The sequence below is a fragment of the Saccoglossus kowalevskii genome, chromosome 15, assembly GCF_978046115.1.
Source record: "Saccoglossus kowalevskii chromosome 15, keSacKowa6.1, whole genome shotgun sequence".
Classification (NCBI taxonomy): Eukaryota; Metazoa; Hemichordata; class Enteropneusta; family Harrimaniidae; genus Saccoglossus; species Saccoglossus kowalevskii.
Genome location: NC_140655.1, coordinates 249,073 through 272,445, shown reverse-complemented (window position 1 = coordinate 272,445; position 23,373 = coordinate 249,073). Strand labels below are relative to the sequence as shown.

At 36.7% G+C, this 23,373-nt stretch overlaps 1 protein-coding gene and 1 long non-coding RNA gene across 3 annotated transcripts in view; both read left to right on the top strand.

Moving 5' to 3' along the window:
- The window catches only part of LOC102802400 (polyamine-transporting ATPase 13A3-like), a 340,426-nt gene that overhangs the window by 172,464 nt on the left and 144,589 nt on the right, over positions 1-23,373 (top strand). For both annotated transcript variants that reach the window (XM_085508596.1, XM_085508595.1), the window contains one exon: positions 16,749-16,981. In XM_085508596.1, coding sequence (XP_085364722.1) covers positions 16,749-16,981 — 233 coding nt within the window. The remainder of the gene's footprint in view (positions 1-16,748; positions 16,982-23,373) is intronic.
- Positions 9,146-13,129, top strand: LOC146733853 (uncharacterized). The gene is made up of 2 exons (XR_014931746.1): positions 9,146-9,184; positions 12,995-13,129. It is a non-coding gene; the product is annotated as an uncharacterized LOC146733853 (long non-coding RNA).

Here is a 23,373-nt window from a genome sequence, read left to right as displayed (position 1 = left end):
TAGCACCAAACCAGTACAACAGGTAAAATGACAAGGAAGTATACAAAGCAGATCTGCAAATATGTAGAGTCAGTATTGTGTCTGTTTGGATAAACTAGTTTGTGGCCCTGGATTAGTTTCAATATCTCTAATAAGGACAAGATTACTTCTCATACGACAATGATACAAATAAAGTGCAAAAGTCCAGTTTTTATTATCATACATTAATATTAACAAATCGTGTGAAATTTTATGTACAGATTAACACATATTTATGCTTTGGTTGACAGAACTTCTCAAAGTAAAAAAAAAAAGAGGACCTGCGAAACTTTATACAATTGTCAGACACGCAGTGAATAGTACCGGTATGTTTTTGTAATGCATGCAGTTCCAGTGGCTTTGCTTTCTGAGAAAAAAAATCTGGCTCTGCGCCTGAAAAAAAAAAGAACATTTAGCCCAAAGTAAGCAGAGGTTGTAGCATATGTGCTCTCATTGGCTGTTAGATTTAATTAAAAAAGATATTTGAGTCTTTTTAGTACGAAAAAATATTACTTAATAAATTTATACCAGCCAGAAAGAAATTGCAGTTCACACTGTACTATTTTAAACATGTTCTACCAAAGTCTAGGATGAACTAATTCAACAGTCTGTTTCCACTCTACAAAGTTGTCAAATTAATAATTACGGGATTCTGCAAAAATAAAATATTAAAGGCCCAATTCACTTGCCCTGGGCAAGTGTGAATTGGAGGTGTGGCTATGCTAATGAGTGTTGTTAATCACTTGCATAGCCTATGACGCATCCCGTTTCAGCGGCCCAACATCATGTGACTTTGATTGGCAGTAGTTAATTATTCAAGATTAGTAGTGCGTCCCTTTCCCCGGTTCGTGTTTTTTACTTTTATTCACTAAAATCTCAACTCGTACACTATTTATTGTCATAAATACTACACACAGTCACTGCTGTGATATTCATAGTCACATGCATCCACTTTGGCACGACATAATCGACCTGTAAGTTCGAGAAAACGCGTTTTTACCGGAGCTTGGCTGGAGCTGTTTACTACAGTGTGACAAGCAAGGAAATAATCCCTATTGTTTAGGAGCGTATTTATAGTATACCTGGGCCTTTAAGAATGTGCAAAAAAGCCAGAGTACTTATGTTTTCAATGTCATTAAAATCTGACCAGGGATTTGCCGAAAATTTCACTGGGGCTGAACCAAATGGATGCCAAGCTATCAAAAGTAATAAAAAAAAACTATTGAGAAAAATACAAAAAAATACATTTAATATAAAAGCAGATAGAAGTGCATAAAAAACTAATCAGCAGAGGTAGTGATCATGTAGGCATGGAACTATAAACCCCAGGAAGAACAACGAAACTAAGAGAATTAAAAAAACCTTTGTCTTAGTTTATCTTACAGTGCTTTCGCTTTTGTTTCCACAACATTAGTCATACTCCATGTTAGTTGCCGCCGATACGCCCGTATCAACCGCTTTGCTGGAAACGGAAAACTTGAAAAAAAATTTCATATCTGCGCAGTAAAATATTTCGTTCACTACGCATGCGCAAACAAGTCGGTCTGCAGGGTGACCTTCAGTGTATCGGAAATCATGCAACGGGTCGGAGTTTTAGCGAGTTTTCATAATTTTCAATGTCGTTTTTAGATTACTTCTTGTTTTTTTCAACCCTCAAAAAAATAAGGTTGCGAAAGTTTGCGAAACATGGGGTTTGGTATGCTGTTTGTTGTCGAGATATCCCGACTTATTCCGTGTTTCCCTTCGATCGCCAGAAGTGGCAATGTGTTTTTTTTCCCCGTTGAATGTCGCTCATTTATCAGTGTTTTTGTCTTGGCGCCATTGTTTTTTTATGCTATAACCGAAACAACTCGATCACGTGATCTCTCGAAGTCGCCCGATTGACTCCGAAAATGACCGATAGTCAGAGATAAACGTTCATTTGCGTAAATCGGCTTACTTTTAATGCGACGAAATAAACAGTCAAAATAAACATTCGACATCGCGGCAACTATCATAGTTCAAAGGAAACGAAGTGGTTGTTCTTCCTGGGGTTTATAGTTCCATGATGTAGGTAACCTAAGTGTATATCAAATTTCCTTTGAACTGGATTGCATTGTCACAGATTGGCTGCTAATTTGCATACTAATTAACATATTGTAATTGTATTAAAATAATATACAAAATAATATCCGGAGTTTTGAAAAAAAAAATTATGACTATTAAGTCAACATCATTAAAATTGAGGGTTACGTGAATTTGACCGCCTCCCTAAAATTGTTTCACATATCCCTTAAAAACATGGCCGCCGTTAAATTCATCTCAATCGAGGTCCGTAATTTATTTTCCTGTTCATAATGGAGATAAATTATGGTAGCTAAACATTGAAATTGCCACCCTGACTTCAGTACCGAAATAAATAGCTGATTGGGAAAATGTGTCTCTGTTGACAGAGGTTCGATTTACCGATAAACTTCAACACCGCATGGAGCAAGGAGGTCCCGGTCACGAGTGTAGTAACGCACTCGGGTATCATATTTACTTCAAAGGTAATTTAAAAGTGATGATAGATTCATTGATATTGAATTACAGTACTTTTCAATTTCATCATTGCTTTCAAGCAGTCATGGTTGGCCGAACTTGACTTGTGTTTTCTCGATAATTCTAGTCTAATGTGTCGTCACGAAACCAAGTTTCAATCCGCTAGCAGTTGCCAATGAACACCGGAAATAGCAATCGTACATAACAGAATCACGATCAGCGTGTTCTAAACTTTTACGTTTTTATTATTCCAGCATTTTATATGCCAAACGTTATTGCCAAGCCTCCTAAATGACGAGACAAACTTTCGATTTACACGTTTCATAACCAGTTCTTGAACTAATAGCAGGATTGCTGCAGTTTAGCAGTTTAGAGCTGCAGATCGCGTCCATTGAGAACCGCACAGTTCGCCGCCCCGGGATCCCGGGGCGCACGCTATTTTTGATGTTATCGAACGATTTCAATGAAATTTAAAACGAATAAAAGTTATCCTTGCAAACACAAACATCTTAGGTATCTACTGACCGAAAATGAAGGACTATTTCTTCTTGAAAAGTATATATTTCTGTGTATAATTAGACCGAACGTAATTTAATCGATTGAACGACGGATTTCAAGATGACCTCTGTCATGTGTCCTGATCACATGACAATGACGAAGCATGCGTAGTTGACATTTTAACTGAAAATTGAGAATGGCAGGTTCTTGCATTCATTGTGGAGATGAGTTCCAGAAGAAAGTTAAAGGGTATCGCAGGCAATCCATTGCATCTAGACTTAAAACCTCAGAAACTGTTGACAATGCATTAGTGAATGTTCTAAAGCTGAAACCCATTACCCCGTTGGCTTGTTGTCTCTTTCCGCATAATATTGAGGAGCATTGGTGGTAAAATATACATCATACTTTTGCCATACCCTGTTTGTTGGTCATATGGCCGATGTGTGTATATTATTTAAAATACAAGTAGTACCTTCTACTTGTTGAGCTTTTAGGTCAAATTTAAAAATATCTTTCAGATTCTGGTCAAAAGACTCAACAATTTTGTCCTTTGTGAATTCCATGCTGTCTGCTGTCTGCTCCTGTCACTTGTAACACTCTTTGGCAAGTTACAAGATTATTTTTAGATTTTTCACAATATATAAATAAAACTGCTTGAAAAAAATATTTTTAATAATACATGTACATGTACTTTATTTGATTTTTTCAAAAAAAGATGAGGCACTTAATGGTGAAATGAAATTAAAATTATAAAAAGCCGTCTGCCGTTGTTTCGTCACATGAAGCGCTGTCCCAGACAGGCGCCGATGGCCGTCTGCTGTAGTCACGTGATTACACTCGTCACTAAAAGAGCCAAGTCACGTGATAGAGGTCGGCTTCAAAATGGCGGCGTTCAATCGGAGGTTTCACTTCGGCACAGTTTTAACGTGAAATAGTCTCATTTACACGGGCAAATTTGCTTAAAGCTTGCTTGCTGTAATCAGTAACAGATATATTTGTGAGAACATATTTGTCTATTTTTTCCTGCAAGTCGAGGTAATTTTATTACAATCACAATTTTAATGATACATAACTGGCATATTTAAAAATCTGTGCATTTCTTTAGGGAAGGGAACTGCAGCTCTCTGGTCGCGTATACCACGACCAAGAGAGCTGCATAAACTGCAGCAAATAGCAGGACTGTTTTTCTGGCAAAGTGTGACACTGCGATCGCTAGTTTCTCACTAAAGTCAGGACACAAAAGGATAAATCAAAGTTCATAATAAATACCATAAGCACAGTTTCTTACCTTTGAGATAGAATTTAATCTATGTAATCTTGTGCAAAGAAAGATACAGTCCCGGAATACAATATCCTCAGACGAAATCGACGGCGATTTCCTCGGCGGTTAGACTGGCGCATGCGCAATACGGTATGCCAGTTCTCTTGCGAGATGTCGTTAAAACTCGGATTTTTCCGGCAAATTTCGGCACTTGTACTAGTAAAAAGTTGAAAATCACAGAAAAACACAATGAAACTTTGGCGAATCAAAAAAATACTTGTGCATATGTATGGGGCATTGAGAATTACATTTGCACCAACTTGGAAAAAAATTGGACAGAGCATATCAAAGTTATAAGAGGTAAAAGACGGACGGACGGACGGACGGAACCCAATCTATAAGCCTTCGGCAGACTTCGTCTGCAAAGGCTAACAAAATCCATCCATGCATGACTGAAATCCGGTTCCGAAATTGTGAAAATACGTGATTTTGATGCATTTTCGGCCTTAAAATAGCCATCATTCAGCAATTGTTAAGTGGATCAATGAAACAAATGCACATATCTATTTGTGACATGATGTACATGTACCATGTGTGTATGAAGTTTGAACTTGATCAATCCAGACATGTCTTGGATACGGATCCAGAACTGAATTCTTTAAAACAAAATGGCCGCCAGTCGGCCATTTCAAACTTGATCTGAAAAAAAAAATGACGTGCATCAAGGTCCTATTATGTTTAATGTATGTACCAAATTTGAACGAAATCCGTCCATGCATAACTGAGATCCGGGTCCGGAATGGTGAAAATGTGATTTCAATGCATTTTCGGCCTTAAAGCGACCGCCATTTGGCTATCGTTAATGAGATCATGAAACAAATGCACATACATATTTGTAACATGATGTACCTTGTGTGTGTGAAGATTGAACTCGATCAATCCAAGCATGTCTCAGATACGGATCCAGAATTGAATTCTTTAAAACAAAATGGCCGCCAGTTGGCCATTTCAAACCCGATCCAAAAAAAAAAATGACGTGCATCAAGGTCCTATTATGTTTAATGTATGTACCAAATTTGAACAAAATCCGTCCATGCATAACTGAGATCCGGGTCCGGAATGGTGAAAATGTGCGATTTTGATGCATTTTCGGCCTTAAAATGGCCGCTATTCGGCAATCGTTAATCGGATCATAAAAAAAATGCATGTGCATATGTCCCATATAATGTGTGATGTATGAGTGAAGTTTGAACTTAATCGGTCCATGCATGTTCGAGATACAGGTGATCACGGACGGACGGACGGACGCACACAGGGCAAACCTAAAAAAATACCAGGTTGAAGAATATTAGTTGCTCCTTCAAATTTCGCCAAAGCCTTACCTACATTTTACCGATATCTGCAGAATAAATCAAGAAAACTACACAAATTTACTCCATTTAGGAATTCCTAACGGTTAGTCCGAACGCACGACACAGTTGGAGGCCTGGCCTGTTCAGCATTTGTCAACAACCAATCACAAGACTGGTTACGAACCACATCGAGGTCACGACTCGGTCAGCCTTGCTCAACTGGTAAACATAAGGGAATCATAAGTAACAATTTGGAGGAAACACGTAAAATATTCATATCCTATCCTTACATCTATTTCGGGGGGGGGGGTGAAATGGCTGGAGAACTGCGGTAACATTTACCTGCTTACTGCCCTTAAAAAAACACTGGTCTGGTGCATATACCGTACTAGTATTGAAGTCATGAAATTGTTTACTTCCTTAGTCTTTGTGATGTTATAATGATTTCAGAGTGTCTACAATGTCAATAAAATGTTACAAAAGTCTTACTATGAAGACGATAACGTTATATGACATTAGTAACATCACAAACGAACCAATATAACAATGATATTAATATTATATGCTCAGACTATTTCATATACCACTCTTAAACCAAAAGGCGGTGTATATTATTACCCATGCCTGCCACAAATTAAGTGTGTTAACTAGTTACAAATATTTCATCAAATACAATGTAGTATCATTTATGTGTTTTACAACAGTTACGATAACCATGGAGTATTTGATGTGTGGCTACCCTGTGGCTCCTGTAGGAGATAGTTTGCAATTTATTTCATGATACATGTAACAAATTGGTGGATTAAAAAATATACCTGTCAGAGAGATTCAATCATCTTTTCCTTCATCTTTTTCCTAAGTTTAAACTTAAAAACAGATTCCCATTTGATATAGTGGCAGCTAAACTTGAGTTCAAAGATATAGCTTAAATACTGCCATAGCTTGCCTTTTTGCCATACAATGTTGGAAATCTAACCTCATCAACTGCTATGTAAAGATAATTATTAGACCCATTCTGTTGAGTGGCCATCCTTATCTAATTTCAGTAATAAATATTTCATACTGGCCAAAGTGTGTTACCATATACAATCAGAATTCCAAGTTTTTTTAGTCATACAGTGTTGGAAGTCCAACCTCATCAACCAGTATGTGGCGAGATAAACTAGGCCACATTTAATTTAGTAGCCATAACTGCCTAGATTTCCAGGAAAAAAAATTCCATACACGTCTGGATTTCCAGATTCTGTTTCTCCATATACAGTTGGAATTCCGGGGTATTTTCCCCATCATACAGTGCTGGAAATCCGACCTCATCAACAGGGGGGGGGGGGGGGTGCAGATATAAGCTGGAATGTTCCAATTTCCGGTTGTGAAATACGTATTTTGACCTTTTACACCTAAACAAACCCAGTGCGCATGTGTGATGACCGTAGTTTCATAATGCGCATATATTTTATAGTCACATTAAAAAAATGGCAGGGTTGTATCATACTCCGCTAACTCATTACCTGTGTAAACAATCGCAAACTATCATGGACATCAAAGATGAGCTAGACAATGGCTTTATCAGGATTAATTTGGGTTGAGACAAAAGGAAATAAGCCAGTTAAGAGGCTCAAGTGGCCACTTGATTGGCGTCGTGGCTCCTTCCGTTAGTACCTCCCATGATAATATGTGTTAACATTGATTGTCATGCAGGAAATGGCACACCGAAATAAAAAGTTATGAATATAGTAGTAAATCTCCTAAATGAACATTAAATACAATGTTTTTTTTTTGCTGAGCTAAGCGTTCATGCATGTTTTGTTTTGCCTGTGCTAAGGCTTTAGACCGACCAGATTTACTCTGTACCTAGTATTTCTTAGCCTGTGTTCATGCACATTATTTTAGCACAGGCTAAGGTATTGGACCTCTTAGCTTTTGCTAAAGAGCTCTACGTGAATGCTAGGAATAAGTGTCTTCTATTTATTCCTATCTTAGGCGCATACATTACATACTAGTTTACAGGAAAAAGGGATTCTGTATGGTATTTGATGTTATGATCATAATATATATAGTTCATACATGGTTACTAAATTAGATTTCCCAGTGTACAGTACACTATTGCTGGTATTGTCTGAAGAGAAAAAAAAACAATATACATAATCTTCGAAAATTTAAAAAAAAAAAATATTTTGCAAGTCAGTTAAATTATTTTATTAAAATAATTTGAAAACATTGCCATGAATGGAAACAAATTTACGTTGATGTTTTTTGCAGATTTCAGGAGTTGGAAATAACCTTTGTTTATACTTTTCTCGTATTAACAAACATAGGAGCTAATCCTCATTAACACCTACTTGAGCTTGTTGACAATTATAAATAATAATGAAGCATTACTTACAGTGTGCATGTATGTAAATGTGTCGAAATGGGCGTAGTTTTCACAGCTGGTGGGCGCTTATTTGGGGTTCAAAATTTCAAAAAATAATTATCAAATATCATTGTTCAACTACACAGACTTTCTATGCCGTCAGGTGGGCCACCCAAGACGAAAGAAACTATTGCAGAATTAACAATAATTAATAATTCTTGCTGAATTAAAAAATAGACCACCTGAAATGTCAAAAAATAAATTCGTTGATTGTTATGAAATTCAAATAAAATTCATCTTAGTTTCATCGTAAGCAAATGATTCCGATCGCATACAAACGCTCGATGCGGTAGGGTATCCGCCATGTTTTTCTTGCATGAGTTCAGCTAATAGGTCAAATCGCTAATTAACCAATCAAAATGCTGTATGATGCCAACGCGTTCAAATCACCATAGCTCATTTAAATATGTTCATGTTATTGAACGCAACGCGGAAAAGATTTGCCGGTGGTGTAGTACGCTTTTTTGGCTTGGATTTTGATGGGGAAATGGCATGATTTTTTTTTAAATAAAAAAAATAGTTGTTTTCAAAGATGAACTTAGCATAAGAAGAATAATTTAACATTGTTTACAGTGATAACAGCTCTTTGTCCAAACGAAGCTAACGCTAGTCACAATAAACACGCTCTTGAATATAGGTGTTTACATTTTTCATGCAAAAAAACTATCCTGCTACCTTAAAGGGGCACCTTCCAGTTAAGCCTAATCTCACAACAAATTTATTTTCTGGACGCAATGATCCCGGGACCCGCCGTAGGCGGCAGTATTTTCATTCCAGGTCAATTTTGGATCACCAGGTCATTCCTAAACGCGTAATTAGGACTGAGTCGAGAATCAATTTTGGGTGCCAGAAATCATCCAAAGACGTTTATTTGGGTATAATTTGCGCTGTCATGACAAAGTTCAAGCTAATAAAATAAGATTGACGACGTTTTCCCAAGAGAAAAAAGTGAATTATTTGTTGAAAAAAGCGGAGAAAAATTGATACGCAGAAATCGTGACGTTGACTCTACGCATGCAATGCAGCGTCATGGAAATTGTCTACAGTACACGTACACGCATCTTTCGATGACGTGATTATTTTGCCAGCCAGCCCAGGACGTAGTACAGACATTGTACTAAGGTAAGAGCCTTTGCCCTTTTCCACAAATTTTAATATATTCTTAACAATTGCTTTACCTCTAAAACTCTGCACACCATTGCTATGATCATTCAGTGTTTTGTACTAAACGACTCATCGCTTAGCAAAGCCAATTTTCAGGATTTATTGGCACATGATGTCATGAATCAGAGAAACTAATGACCAAAAATAAATATTGCATCGTATATAAATGATGACAGCGATTTACTAGGCCTATGGCCTGTGAACTTATATGATGTGTGTGCACGGTGCGACTAGTAACAATTACCTAACCTACCGGTCCTTCACGGCCACAGTTGTCGCGAGGCATCTCAATAAAATAGCATCTAAAACCAATTAAGGCCGATATGTGTAAATACTTGTACATTAATAGTCTAGTCTATGCAACCAGCAATAATGATATGCAAGAATGGCATTGGCAAAATGATGACCTCGGATGTAGCCATGTCTAGGGGCATGGATATGATTTATAGTCTTTGCCCATTAATGTAATGTTATAATGTATATGAAGTATGTGATCATGATTAATCTTCATGATCATTTGTGACCACACCATTGATTATTCGGCATAGGCTGCCAAACACTGTATAATATTGAGCAGAAAGTCTTGCAAGAAATTGCATTTGATTCACCACATTGGCATGGCTGGCTGTATTCATTCTTACTTTTTCATGATCATTGTTTGGCTCACTACAAGTTTCTTGTGATTTAGGCGGATTTTTGTCACATGCAAGAAACAGCAAGAGGTGCAATGTGTAAATCAGGGGGCTTTTATCATGCTTGTGATGTTGCTATTGTAGGTAAATGGCCACAACAGGAATGTACATAAATGTCATTTATTAGGCAGAAACTGATAGGGGCCAATTCCTTGTGCTCACTACATACACATGTACATCAGTGAAGGTTTTTCTGTTGCCAGCTGCCATTTTTGAAATGGTGCCACCGATCAACAGTTCATGCCACTCACCTCAACCTTAAACAATGACATGCGTTGTCATTTGTTATTAATTTTATTTTTATGGAAATGAGTTACCTTTTTATAAAATAAACAAAATTTGATAGTAATATCATCATGTAAAAAAAAATTGTTTAAAATGATTGTATTTGATATAGACTGAACATGTTGGGGAAAAAATAAATCTAAAATAATAAAATCCCTGCCTAACTACCCAATAGTTTTTACTCTAATACTGGAAACACCAAATTTGTTTTTCATTGGCCTCATAATGGTTTGAGATCTTTTTAACATGATCCACATAAATAATGAGGGATGAACTGGGATTCTGTATAAACAGGTCCATGCATTTACATTCTATTACCATTGCCATGCGATAAATTCATTACTTTTACCGGTTCTATCAGTCTGATGGAATTGATATCATCATTGATAACTCTATGAAGTACAATTACATTCCATATAGTCTCTTTGCACCTCCTTTATTTCTTATTCATTCTGAATGGACAGTTGGATGAACATACAATAGTACGGCAACCGAGGTGGCTCACAACATAGCATTTTATAAAACCATTTTTACAATTCATTTTTATTTTATAATTCATTTTTAATAACCATTTTCGGTTCTGAAAATCGATTTTTGTTTATGGTATCTGTTTTCATTTAAAAAAAAAACAATTGTTTAAATCCATTTTCTTTTTTTAAATCCATTTTTAAAATCTGTTTTAATTTTCAAAATTTATTTTCGTTTTTAGGAAATCCATTTTCTGTTTTTAAAATCCGTTTTCATTTTCAAAATCCGTTTTCATTTTCAAAATCCATTTTTGATTTCAAAATCCATTTTTATTTTTTAAATCCATTTTCGTTTTCAAAATCCATTTTCATTTTTAAAATCAGTTTTCATTTTTAAAATCCATTTTCATTTTTAAAATCAGTTTTCATTTTTAAAATCCATTTTCATTTTCAAAATCCATTTTCTTTTTTAAAATCTATTTTTTTTATCCGTTTATGTTTTTACCAATCCGTTTTTATTTTTAAAATCTATTTTCACGTTTTTGTTGACATTTGAAGTATAGGTATATACGTATTTTTCACGTTGAAGCAAATTTTACATAAAAATCGCTGTTGTTTCCCCGTCTATCGCATTAACTTCAACCGGTAATTGTTTTTACAAAAATTCTCATTTCGATTCGATATTCGATTTGTGTTTTGTACCCCGGTTTTCATACTGTATATCATTTCAACTTGACCTGATAGTTTTTTTTTTTATTTTCACCAGTGATGTTTCCATTGTAAGACTTCTTTACGTAAGTTCTTCTCCAGGCTATAACTTTAGCTGTGGTTCCGCGGCGATTTTGATCTTTCAAGGGTTCTTGGCTAATTTGGTCGGCTTACACTTTGGCGTCAAATGCATTTGTGGTCAGTCTTGTCCACCGACGACGTTGCCTTGTTTACCGACAATACCCTACTCGGAACAAGAAAGCAGCAAAACCACGGTTATAACTTATTCTAATCAACCTTCGAGCTCTCATTTTATTAGCTGTAACGTTGATACTAGTACTCAGATTAGAACAAGTTATAGCTGTGGGTCTGCTGTGTTATCATACCGGATAAGGTACTGTAGGTACATAAGGCAGCGCCATCTGTGTATGTACAGGCATTCCACGTCACGGCATAAGCCGACAGATGAAGCTAAGAACCCTCTATGCATCCAAAAACGCCGTGGAACCACGGCCAAATAGGTTATAGTCTGAAGAAGAAATAACGTAAATAAGCCTTACCATGAAAACGTCACCGAGTTACAATTCCTAGTCATGTGGTATGAGGTCAGAGGGCCAGGTCACAGGTCAAAAAGTGAAAATGAAAATGGATTTTGAAAACGAAAATGGATTTTTAAAATGAAAATGAAATTTGAAAACCGAAAATGAATTTAAAAAATGAAAATTGATTTTAAAAATGAAAATGAAATTTGAAAACGGAAATGGATTTTTAAAATGAAATATGAAAACAAAAATGGATTTTAATAATGAAAACAGATTATAAAACGAAAATGGATTTTAAGAAAGAAAACGGATTTCAAAAATGAAAATGGATTTAAACAACTGGTTTTTAAAATAAAAACAGAACCCAGAAACGAAAGTGGGTTTAAAAATCGATTCCAAAATGGTGTTTAAAAAGGATTATATAAAATATAAATGAGTTTTTAAAATGTAAATGAATTGTAAATATGGTTTTTATAAAACGCCATGTTGTGAGCCACCTCGGTTGCCGTACAATAGCCTAAAAGTAAGGGGGTATATTTGTACAACACCCTGTAACTTTGCATGATATGGGTCTATAATACTGTCTTGTACTATGTTGTAAACAGTTAACTACTGGTTTTGTACAGTTTATTGTTGCTGCACATATACTTATTGAAAACAACAAGATATAGTATTTTCGGCATTATGACTAATACCAAATTGGTCGGTGGTGATACCTATCATTTGGGTCTTCCGTCGACACTTATCTGCTTTTTCACCATGAGTCGTTCCATGCACATCATACCAGATTTAATCATGACACTCCGTTTACAACAGTAATTTACCTCATTATAATGTAAATGTGCATAACCTGTGTTTTCATTGAGAGGATGCTTGAATGCACGGTAGTGCTTTCAGCATCCTCTCACTAGTTATTTACAATGTGCCTCAAGATTTAATTTATGGAAAGTCCAATCATTTCCAAAGCATTTCAACAATGTTCTTCCTATTGAACATTCCTCTACTCAACACCTTAATCAAATCATTCATTACAATATATAATCTTTACTACTTGTTTTTTTTATTTTCTTCCAGGCGAGATCATTCAACCACCACCTGTATCTCCTATTGGTTCAACTTTTTACTTTATTCTTACTCGAATTTGTTTGTAAATTGTTGTATATTGATGGTTAAGATAAAAAATAAAAACTTTATTTTTTCCTTGTTCATTACAGACGTTTATTCTATTCACACTAATTTTACATGGTTGTCTTCCAACTAGTCATGCTGAGTGATGTCTAATAGCAGCTGGCCAAATTACAATCGAGTGGTGGGTGGGTTACAGTCAAGTACAAATAAGCCGTTCACTGCCAAAGAACAAATATAATCATTCTTTCCGATCAACTACTTTAACCTCCCCCTCTTGATTCAAATGACATAACCAAAAGACTTAAGACATCACCTACTTCCTATAACACACAACACCATATTCACATAATTGTTCATACATGTATACATTGTCACAGCAAAATCAATTACATAAATTTACCAACAGCTCCAGTAAATCATCTGCCCATATTAACTATATCCTCTTTTGTAATCCCTCTAATACTTATATTTTGTGTTTCAATTACATAATGTTAGTCCAAAAATGTCAGCTTCTGTTATTTGAACACCACAATCCTATTATCAAGGTCACGTTTGTATTGCGCTGGTCCTGCTAACTCTGGATTAAAATAACAATATATAACAAAAGATCGATTAACATTGTAAACAACATAAACAATAGTGTCCCATGATTCTTTGGTGCAATCCATGGGATTGAGCGGTTCCCCTTTAAATAGACTGATTTAGGCGTCAGGAACAATTGCAATGTCCGATAAATTACGCCAAAATATTTTAAAAAATAAATTTAAAAACTGCCGAAAAATCGCCCTGGTCCCATTTTTTTAACGCGACCATACACTGGGTTTGTTTAGCTGTGAAGAGTTAAAATACGTATTTCACAACCGGAAATTCAACAGACGAACTTGTTACTTTACATGTTTTAATTGTTAGCAACTGTAACAAAAACAAGATTTCGAGAGTCTACAACAAAAAATCCTAAGGGCTCCAAAAAAATATTATTGCAGAGAAAGTGTCTGGACATATATAATATGGTCACGTTAAAAAATCAAAAAATCGGCGATGTTCCTCCATGATACAATGTAACAACAGGATTGCGTGAATATGTATATGCCCATTCACAGGTCGCAGTACACACAACATCCACCGAGCTTTACAGGGACCCGGGACTTAGACTAGGAGTATACTAATTTTTTATTTAGTTCACATATGGCATCATAATTTCATTTTCGAAGATCTATTTTCATTAAGTGTGGCGCCGACCAGAAATAAAACGGCACATCAGCGATTTAAAAAAAAAATCAATCAAAACCCACCATTTACATAAAGTTTCCATTCGCCAAAGTTGAAAACACAAACTTCCACACAATACCATTTCATACAGTATATCTATTCACAATTTGTAAAAATTTCGAAGTTCGACCTGCAGTTTCACCGTTTCAGCTAGTTTCCCAGCCGATCGCGTTGTTCCAAAGGTCTATTACGACAAACGTGCACAATGACATTCTTAATTTTCCCACTGTAGCACATTTCCAATGAATGAAAGATACAACAATTTTACGTAAATATTAATTTATTTTCAGAGAATTAGGGGATATCTTGACGACGTTGACAACGCAATATCAATGCCACTCGCGCTATGTACATTTAGCACTAGATCTAGTGCCGTTTTCGCACTAGATCTAGTAGTTTTTCGGATTAGTGCTACTAGCACTAAAATGTCCATTTCGACACATTTACATACCTCCATTGTGCCATGACTGAACAAAAACGAAAGCCCCAAAAGACTATCCTGCTACATAAACAACAACAAAAGTATCTAATATTGTATTGAATTCATTGTAAAATGGTAAAATAATTACAAATTCATACCTTGATGTGCCAGTTGCAGTACTGCAATCGTCCTATGATTCAACACCATCTAAATACTCTGCAGGTTATGTAGTCCACCTGCAGTCACTGGCATCAGTGTTACTATGAAATTTCACTGGGATCGAAGCAATATTCGCGAAATTTCATTTAAGTGTACTTGCAAGCGCCAGTGAAACTTGGAAAAATAAATTCCTACACGTATATTAATTTACTCACACGAGGTAGCAGGCTTTTTTTCTGGGCCATTATATTAGTGACATGAACAAAAATACTGGTCATTTTATGTATGTAATGAAAAATAAAATGACCATTATACTGCCCATAAAAAAAAATGTTCATCAACTCCATCATTCAAAAAGCAATTGTAATTATTCTGACCAGTATAAAAAACATGGGTCATTAAAACCACCATTTTAAAAACACTGGTAAATATTTTGGCCACTTAAAAAATTCTGGTCAATATTCTGGCCATTAAGAAAATAGTGGCCATTATAATGGCCAGAAGTGACTTTTCAAAGGGGTCTGAGGGGTGTAAAAAACAGAGTTAAAGTGAAATGAAAAATTATTATAACCTCCTCACTAACCTAAAAGCACAAATAAATATTCAAAAGTTTTGAAAATTAAAACTTTCCGAAATGTGACGGAATTTCCGAAAATAATTCGGACGCTGTTTCTAGTGATGAAGACAGTATGTGAAGTTTTCATTATTCCCAGATCAAAATGAAGTGATACCCCTATTCCACCACCATCAGCTCATGATGAGCAGGTGGCAGGGAATGCTGAACAGCATATGGGATCACTTACCTGGTCACCTACTATCATTAAGGCCTTTAAAAGGCATTCACAGGTCAGGAAATAGGATGATACAGTGGTCGTATTGCTGTTTATTTTGCTTGGTTATTGATACTGCTGACTCAAAAGCAAACCAGGATAGAGGATTACAAGAATCTTCTGATTGCCAGGTACAAGGCCTTCATGTTGTAACATCTGATTTAACACAGAATGTCATTGCTGGGTGCACAATTTTTCTACTAGCCAAGTGTGATGCCATGATTAGGAGTTGCATCTATACAGAGAGGACGTGGATGTGAAAGTGGATTTAGTAGGGGACGGGGCCACTCAAACAATGACAATACACAAAGTTTTGTTAGATGTGTTTTTAGGGGGCTGGGATTTAGTGATCTGGTTGATTTTCAGTTCCTAGCTTCTTGTGGCATCATGCCTCATGGCTTTTTTCAGATACTATCAAAGTGTATCTATGGGTCCTATCAGCAGTTAAACAATGCTGCAGAATCAAGTTTATAAGGAAGCTCCCATTGACAACGTAATCTGTGTCAATGACTCTGCTGAAAGATCTGGTTATTCCCCCATATTTTTAGTGCACAAGAAAGACGGGAAGAGGTTCTATCCTAGAACTGAGCTGACAGAATCAGTACATTGCAAAGTCTTTAGTAGAACAAAACTAGCCATATTGGTTGTAACAATACACTGGTGTTTTGACTTCATCTAAACCAATGGTATGGCACATTCACTGCCACATTTGCCTGTATTTAAGCTTCCTGGTGATGTGTATGTTGAACACATGTACATGTTGTAGCGTAGTAACTATTAGATAATATTATGAATTAATAGATCGTTTTTCAAATTTCCTTGTTGCGACTTAATTAAATGTGTTCAACAATAACTAGGGTTCTCTAATTACCCAGAACGGGATCTAATGTATACAAGGGGAAACAATTACCATTAATGACTTGTTTTGATTTATTTTTCGAATCATCTTATCTGGAATTGTGAACTTATATTTTTACATGTGAAAATACTAAGACTCTGGAACTCCCCCTTTTTTTTGCAGATCGCAGTACGAGGAACTGTGTTTGCTCGTATGTCACCTGATCAGAAATCTCAGTTAGTTGAAAACCTACAAGAATTAGATTATTCTGTTGGTATGTGTGGTGATGGAGCCAATGATTGTGGAGCTTTGAAGACTGCACATGCTGGAATTTCACTTTCAGAAGCTGAAGCCTCTGTAGCGTCTCCATTTACATCCAAAATTGGTAACATCACATGTGTACCCAAAGTTATCAGGTGATATATTTCTCTGTTTATTAGCCCCTGCCGGATCTGCAATCCGGGCAGAAGGTATTAATTTGGATCGTGTCTGTGCTTCCGTGTGTGCACATTCATGTTACCAGCTTTTTCTCACACATGTGTGATCCAATTCAGTTCAGAGTTGGTACAGAGACAGGAATTGGTGGTGTTATTAGGAACATCAAGATATTTTTTCGATTTTTCAAAGTTTCACTGTGTTTTTCTTTGATTTTTAACATTTTTCCTTCACAATTGCTGGATAATCTGACTTTTCCCGAAATTACCTGAGTTTAATCCGAGTTTTGATGACGCATGCGCAGTTCTCATCTTGGTAGAAATCACAGTCATTTTTGGGAGGATATTGTATCCCGGAATCTTTATTTGCACAACGCTTATTTGGACAAAATTGTGTCTCGTCAATTTCAAAGGTAAGAAACTGTTCTTATTATGGTATTTATACACTTTGTATTATCGTTTGTGTTTCGGGTTTGGTGATCGTGAGAAACTCTTGCTAACCTGGCGAGAGCTTTGCCAGAAAAACTGCCTTTCTATTATGGTTGTAGGAACTGATTATGTATTGTGTAAATTGAAAGTTTACCTCGTGATATAAGAGGTTTGCAGTGCTCTCACCGAGATTCAAACGTTGTGGTGGTGTCAGCGCAATGCTGCTCTGAGACGCTTGCCAAACTCTGCCTCGCTCAAAATCATTATCGCCATGTTTGATTTCCGCAACATTTACATTTGTTTATGATTTCCACAGCTATTGTTCTATGAGATGCGTCCTCGCTGTTCATAAAGAGTCATAAACAAATTTATTTGGGTCGGCATGTACTCATTGAAAGTGTTGGTTTATTTACATATTAATCAACTTATCACGCCATAGCCGAAGTTGAAAATTGACGCTACTTGGAGAGCTTGCCCACAACGCTACTCTCATGTCCCAAATAAACGTACCGGTATGTTTATTTTTTTTTCTCCGGTACATTTTTATTTTAGACATTCTTCGGTACATTCTGCATTTATTTTTCTAAATCGGGCCGATTAAAAAAAAATCTTGATTTACAAAAAAATCATGTCTTATTCCCATGAAAAACAAAGCCAACAGATCGCACTAAAACATGGGTAAATCTCTTCTGTGTTATTTCACCATGAGGTTGCTGAACTGTCATGAACATATTTAAATGATTTATGGTAATTTGAGCGCATGGGCACCATCCAGCATTTTGATTGGTTGATTAGCAACTTGACCTATCTGGTCAATAAACTCTCATGTGCATGGATAACATGGCGGATATCGCATCGCATCAAGCATTTACATGTAACCGAAATCATTCACTTACGATAAAACTAAGTTGAATTTTACTTGCATTTCATAACAATTCAACGAATTTATTTTTTGTACGTTAATATAATCACTACTGAGTACTAATCAACAATTGCAACACTTCGAAAACAAGTAAGCTACCGTACTGTAATCATTTGCTACTAAGCAATGGTTTGTTTTTATTTTGAACTTATACTTTATACTTTTCGTTACCAACAAAATTAAAAAAATAATGCATATAAAATATTAATAGTGAGTATTTTTTGTTGTCATCTGAACAGTTTTTTTGATTGACTATAATTTTCCAATATTTCATGACGCCCATTGTAGAACCAAATTAAGGCCTTTCACTCCTCATTGACGCCTGTTTAAAAGATTATACGGCATCTTGCTTTTCGCCAGCCACGAAGGTCACACTAGACGAACTTGATTGATACTGCCGACCATTCCATGCATTTTTTATCGACGCACGACGGCACGCAAATCGAGAAAAGTAATGTCCTTGCAACAATTTCGCGCAATACGTCACCATTGTACAGTGACTGATTAGCTCCGCTGTCGACTTTGTCGAGCGGAGCTTATCATATGAGTGATTGTCCGGCGTCCGTGTCAATGTTTTACTTTTTCGTCTTCTTCTTGAAAACTACAAGCCTGAATGCTTTGATACTTGGTGTATATGTACCTTGGGTAGACCTCTCTCAGATTTGTTCATTTCATGATCATATCTTCAATTTTGGTGAATATTTTTGTCATTTTTGGTAAAAAGTGATATTTTCGACTTCTTGTTAAAAACCGCAAGTCCAATTGCTTTGATATTACATATATAGGTACTACATGTGGACCTTTCTCAGATTTGTTCATTTTGTAATGATATCTTTAATTCTCTAATTTTGGTGAATATTTTTGTCATTTTTGGTTAAAAGTGATATTTTCAACTTCTTGTTAAAAACCGCAAGTCCAATTGCTTTAATATTACATATATAGGTACTACATGTGGACCTTTCTTAGATTTGTTCATTTTGTAATGATATCTTTAATTCTCTAATTTTGGTGAATATTTTTGTCATTTTTGGTAAAAAGTGATATTTTCAACTTCTTGTTAAAAACCGCAAGTCCAATTGCTTTGATATTACATATATAGGTACTACATGTGGACCACTCTCAAATTTGTTCATTTTGTAATGATATCGTCAATTCTCTAATTTTGGTGAATATTTTTGTCATTTTTGGTAAAAAGTGATATTTTCTTCTTGTTAAAAACCACAATCATTTAATGGTGAAAAATGATATTTTTGAATTCTTGTTGAAAACAGCAAGTCCCATTGCATTGATACTATGCATATTGTTCATTTTCTAATGATATCTTCTGTTCTTTAATTGAAATGTGCATTGCTAACAGCTGAGCTATCTCAGCCAAGAGGCTGCTTGTTTTAATAATAATATTTATTCAACATTAAAACAAACTACAGTGAGTTGTTCTATGGTCGTATAAAAATAAAATAAGCTACATTAAAATACAGTAAAGTTAACCAACTAAACAGAATGCTAAATAAAGCTAAATAATATTACTGGTACAAACACATATAGAATCACAATAAACTTGTACGATACAGTACAATACAATACTCTAACTACTATTGCTAAGGACTGGAAAATCACATTCACATAACTATGGAAAAAATTATTTTTATATTTGGTGGAGCTGCTCATATATCATTTGCATACATTTTTGTATGTATTGTGTAGTTTCCCAGCCAGTCTGACTCTAGTAGTGATTAGTTTGCTATTTCATTACATCTTGCAGCCTTTCAAACAGTATGTTACTACACATGCATCAATTGTTGTCCATTTATATTCCTAATTGCACAGTGTAAACTACAATTTCTTTCTTGCTGGTTTAAATATATTAAGTAATATGTTTTCGTACTGAAAAGACTGTACACAAATATCTTTTTTAATTAAATTTAACAGCTAATGGGAGCACATATGCTACAACCTCTGCTTTTTTTTTGACTATATGCTTCTTTGTTTTTTTTCCAGGTGCAGAGCCACTGGAACTGCATATATTACAAAAGCATACTATTCGCTGCATGTCTGAAAATTGTATAAAGTTTTGCAGGTCGTCTTTTTTTTTTTTTCTTTGAGAAGTGCTGTCAACTAAGACATAAATATGTGTTTCTCTGTACATAAAAGTTCAATTTAATGATTGACAGTGTCCTTGTATTAGGAATACAGTTGTACAAGGAAGTTTATCCAGACACAACACTGACTCTTCAACATATTTGCAGATCTGATTTGCATACTTGCATGTCATTTTACCTGTACTTGTTTGTTGCTCTCTAGTGTTCTTGCTGGGACCAGGATGAAAATGCCATAAAAATCATGTTTGCCAATTTATGTCCATGCCAAAAAACAAACAAATTATATGTTGCAACTTTCAAATGACAACAAGTGAAGGCAGTGTCATTCACGACTTGTTCGATTGAATAAATCTTTACGGCTTGGAGGCAATTGTTTTCTTCAAAAATCTTAAAAAAACAAGTTTTTTCTCAGATATGTGTCATCCAATTTCATTCAAAGTTGGTACAGGGACTGGTAATAATTGTTTACAAGTGCACATCGCATTATATGTTTAACAAGTTACAAATTGTCTCAGAAAAGCCAAATGAATATTTCTTTACCCCATTCCCGCTAAAATTGTTCCACATCAATTCTGAACAATTAATGACGGAATGTTAGTACAGCTCACAATGAATTAATTCACTCTGACACAAACCCAATTCAATACAAGTGTTTACATTTTTTCTGAGTGGGGGCTATGACATGACACGTTATGTCTTGTTTGTAATTAATTTTGCTGATTGTTTTATATTGCTACATTATTAAGCATACTTATAAGCATTTGTTTTAGTTTGCCAGTTTTTTTTTTTAGTCCCTTAGACATGCCTGGACCAATTACATTCAAACTTCACACATACATCATACATAATATTATGCATATTATACACATCAGTTTACTGCATCACCTACCAGAAAGTCTGTGGAAATAATAAATTCCATTTATTACTCGTAGGCTTAACTACAGATTACAGCCCCGGTCGGAAACTATTAGGAAATATGCCCTGTTCACAAAGAACACCTTAGGGTAGCATTAAGTATAGAAAAAGGGCCTCTCCTAAGGGGTCACCCCGCAGGGTGATCACGCGTAAGAGGCCTGATCTGACATTTTCTCTTGTTTCCGCTTACAACGAGCAGCTATATTTTTACGCTCCGCTACTACAAGCATGACAAGAGGCAGGTTACAGTTACTGACTAAGATTATCTAGATTATCTAGAGTTTCTAGTGTGGTGATCGACTCCATTACGGTAAAGGCTTTCCATTATTACGGGCCCCCCTTTTTACCTGTTTTTAGTTGAATCGCCGGCTCAGTTTATTTTCACTAGATTCTAAATTCTGGCGCGGTGAATTTACTCGTATTTTTCATGATTTCACTTTTTTCATAATTTTTGCAGACGCTATTATGCCCGAGTCACAAAAAAAAGAAGAAGTATGTCCGACCACAGACGGGACGTAAGACATGCTCATCCTGCTTCAAGCGGATGCCCGATTGGGACCCTCATATGTGTTGTCCTGTTTAGAAGGGCCTGCGCAATTTATGGACCCTAAAATGTGGCTAGATGCGAGGCAGGGTGGAAAGCTAAGGCAAGCAATATAAAGCTGGTAAAGGTCGCGAAAAGAAAGGTAAATCCCTTACTGCCGCTAACGCTGGTATGTCTGATTCTATGAGTGAGAAATCTTTCCTTTCGCTTGGTAGTCACCTCAAGGCTCGTCTCCGGTCAACATCCGAGAGTGTGGGAGAGTTTTCACAATCTGACTCCCTGCTTGAGGTAGCGGAGTTGACGATTGAGAGAAGACCGTCAGGACAGTTTACCGTTGAGGTAACGGAGTTGTCGGTCGATAGCGCAGGAACACCGGCGGTGGATCTAAATTCTCCCAATGTGGAGTTAGCTTCCCCACCGGATATTACCAATGCTAGCAAAGATCGGTCAACTGCTTTTGCTGGAAATCGGAGTTTCCAGTCACCACGGCGACTGACATTGATAAACAGCGTGTTCCCTCTGGGGTGCTTACATCGACACCGAGTCCCAAGCGGAATCAGCACAGCCTTTAGAGACTGAACCGGTTCAATCCACCGGGACTTTACCGGTACTAGTCAAGGTGGCAAAAAAAAAAAAAAGAAGAAGCTCTCCCAGGGTGAACAGTTGGCTTGGACAGTCTGGATGCGTAGTCTGGCTTCAAAAGTCAACTCCCTTCTGCAGTCTCAGGGTAGGACACAGTAGGGCATGGTTAAGTCGGGGGTGAGATATTGCCTGTACCTACACCACCAGGGCTAGGGTCAGATGTGTCTCATTCACCCAGTGATCTCTCTTTTAGAGGGTCAGTGAGGGGACAATTCACATCAGTGGGAAAGGGAGCATCCACCTCTTTTATAGAAGGGGGCCTCTACTCGGAACGGATCGCCTTACGCGTCCTTTTCCGTGTTCCCCACACCCCCTGAGGCTCGAGCTGACCAGGCATTGTTTCTTATGACTCTGCGAGGGGGGGGGACTCCACTGTTGGTACCTCTGTACAGGGTGGTATGCTGGCCCACTCCCCTGGGCGCCGTCTGAGTGCTCAGCAATGAACCTCAATCCTCAGGCAGATGGGCCAGTTCCTGGCGGCCCAGAGAGTCGCTATGTGCGATATCTTACAAGTCCATACTGCCCTTTTGGCAGGAGCAGTTTCGCTGGCTACCTGGACATGGATGGTATTACGACTCCTTGGCTTCCTCCCTGGAGTCCTCGGGCTCAGTCTCCCTCTCTTCGTCCTCCCATACTGGAGGCTGGAGTTCGGGAAGCACTGGCTCCGAACCCTCGTCCACTCCTTCCCGTAGGATTGTGCCTTATGCAGCACATTCCAGCTTGGCGCACAAGAGTTTCCGATCCCTGGACACTCAAAGTAGTGTCGCGTGGCTATCAGATTCCTCTTCGGTCTCCTCCTCCTCTGACTCCTCACCCTCCCTCA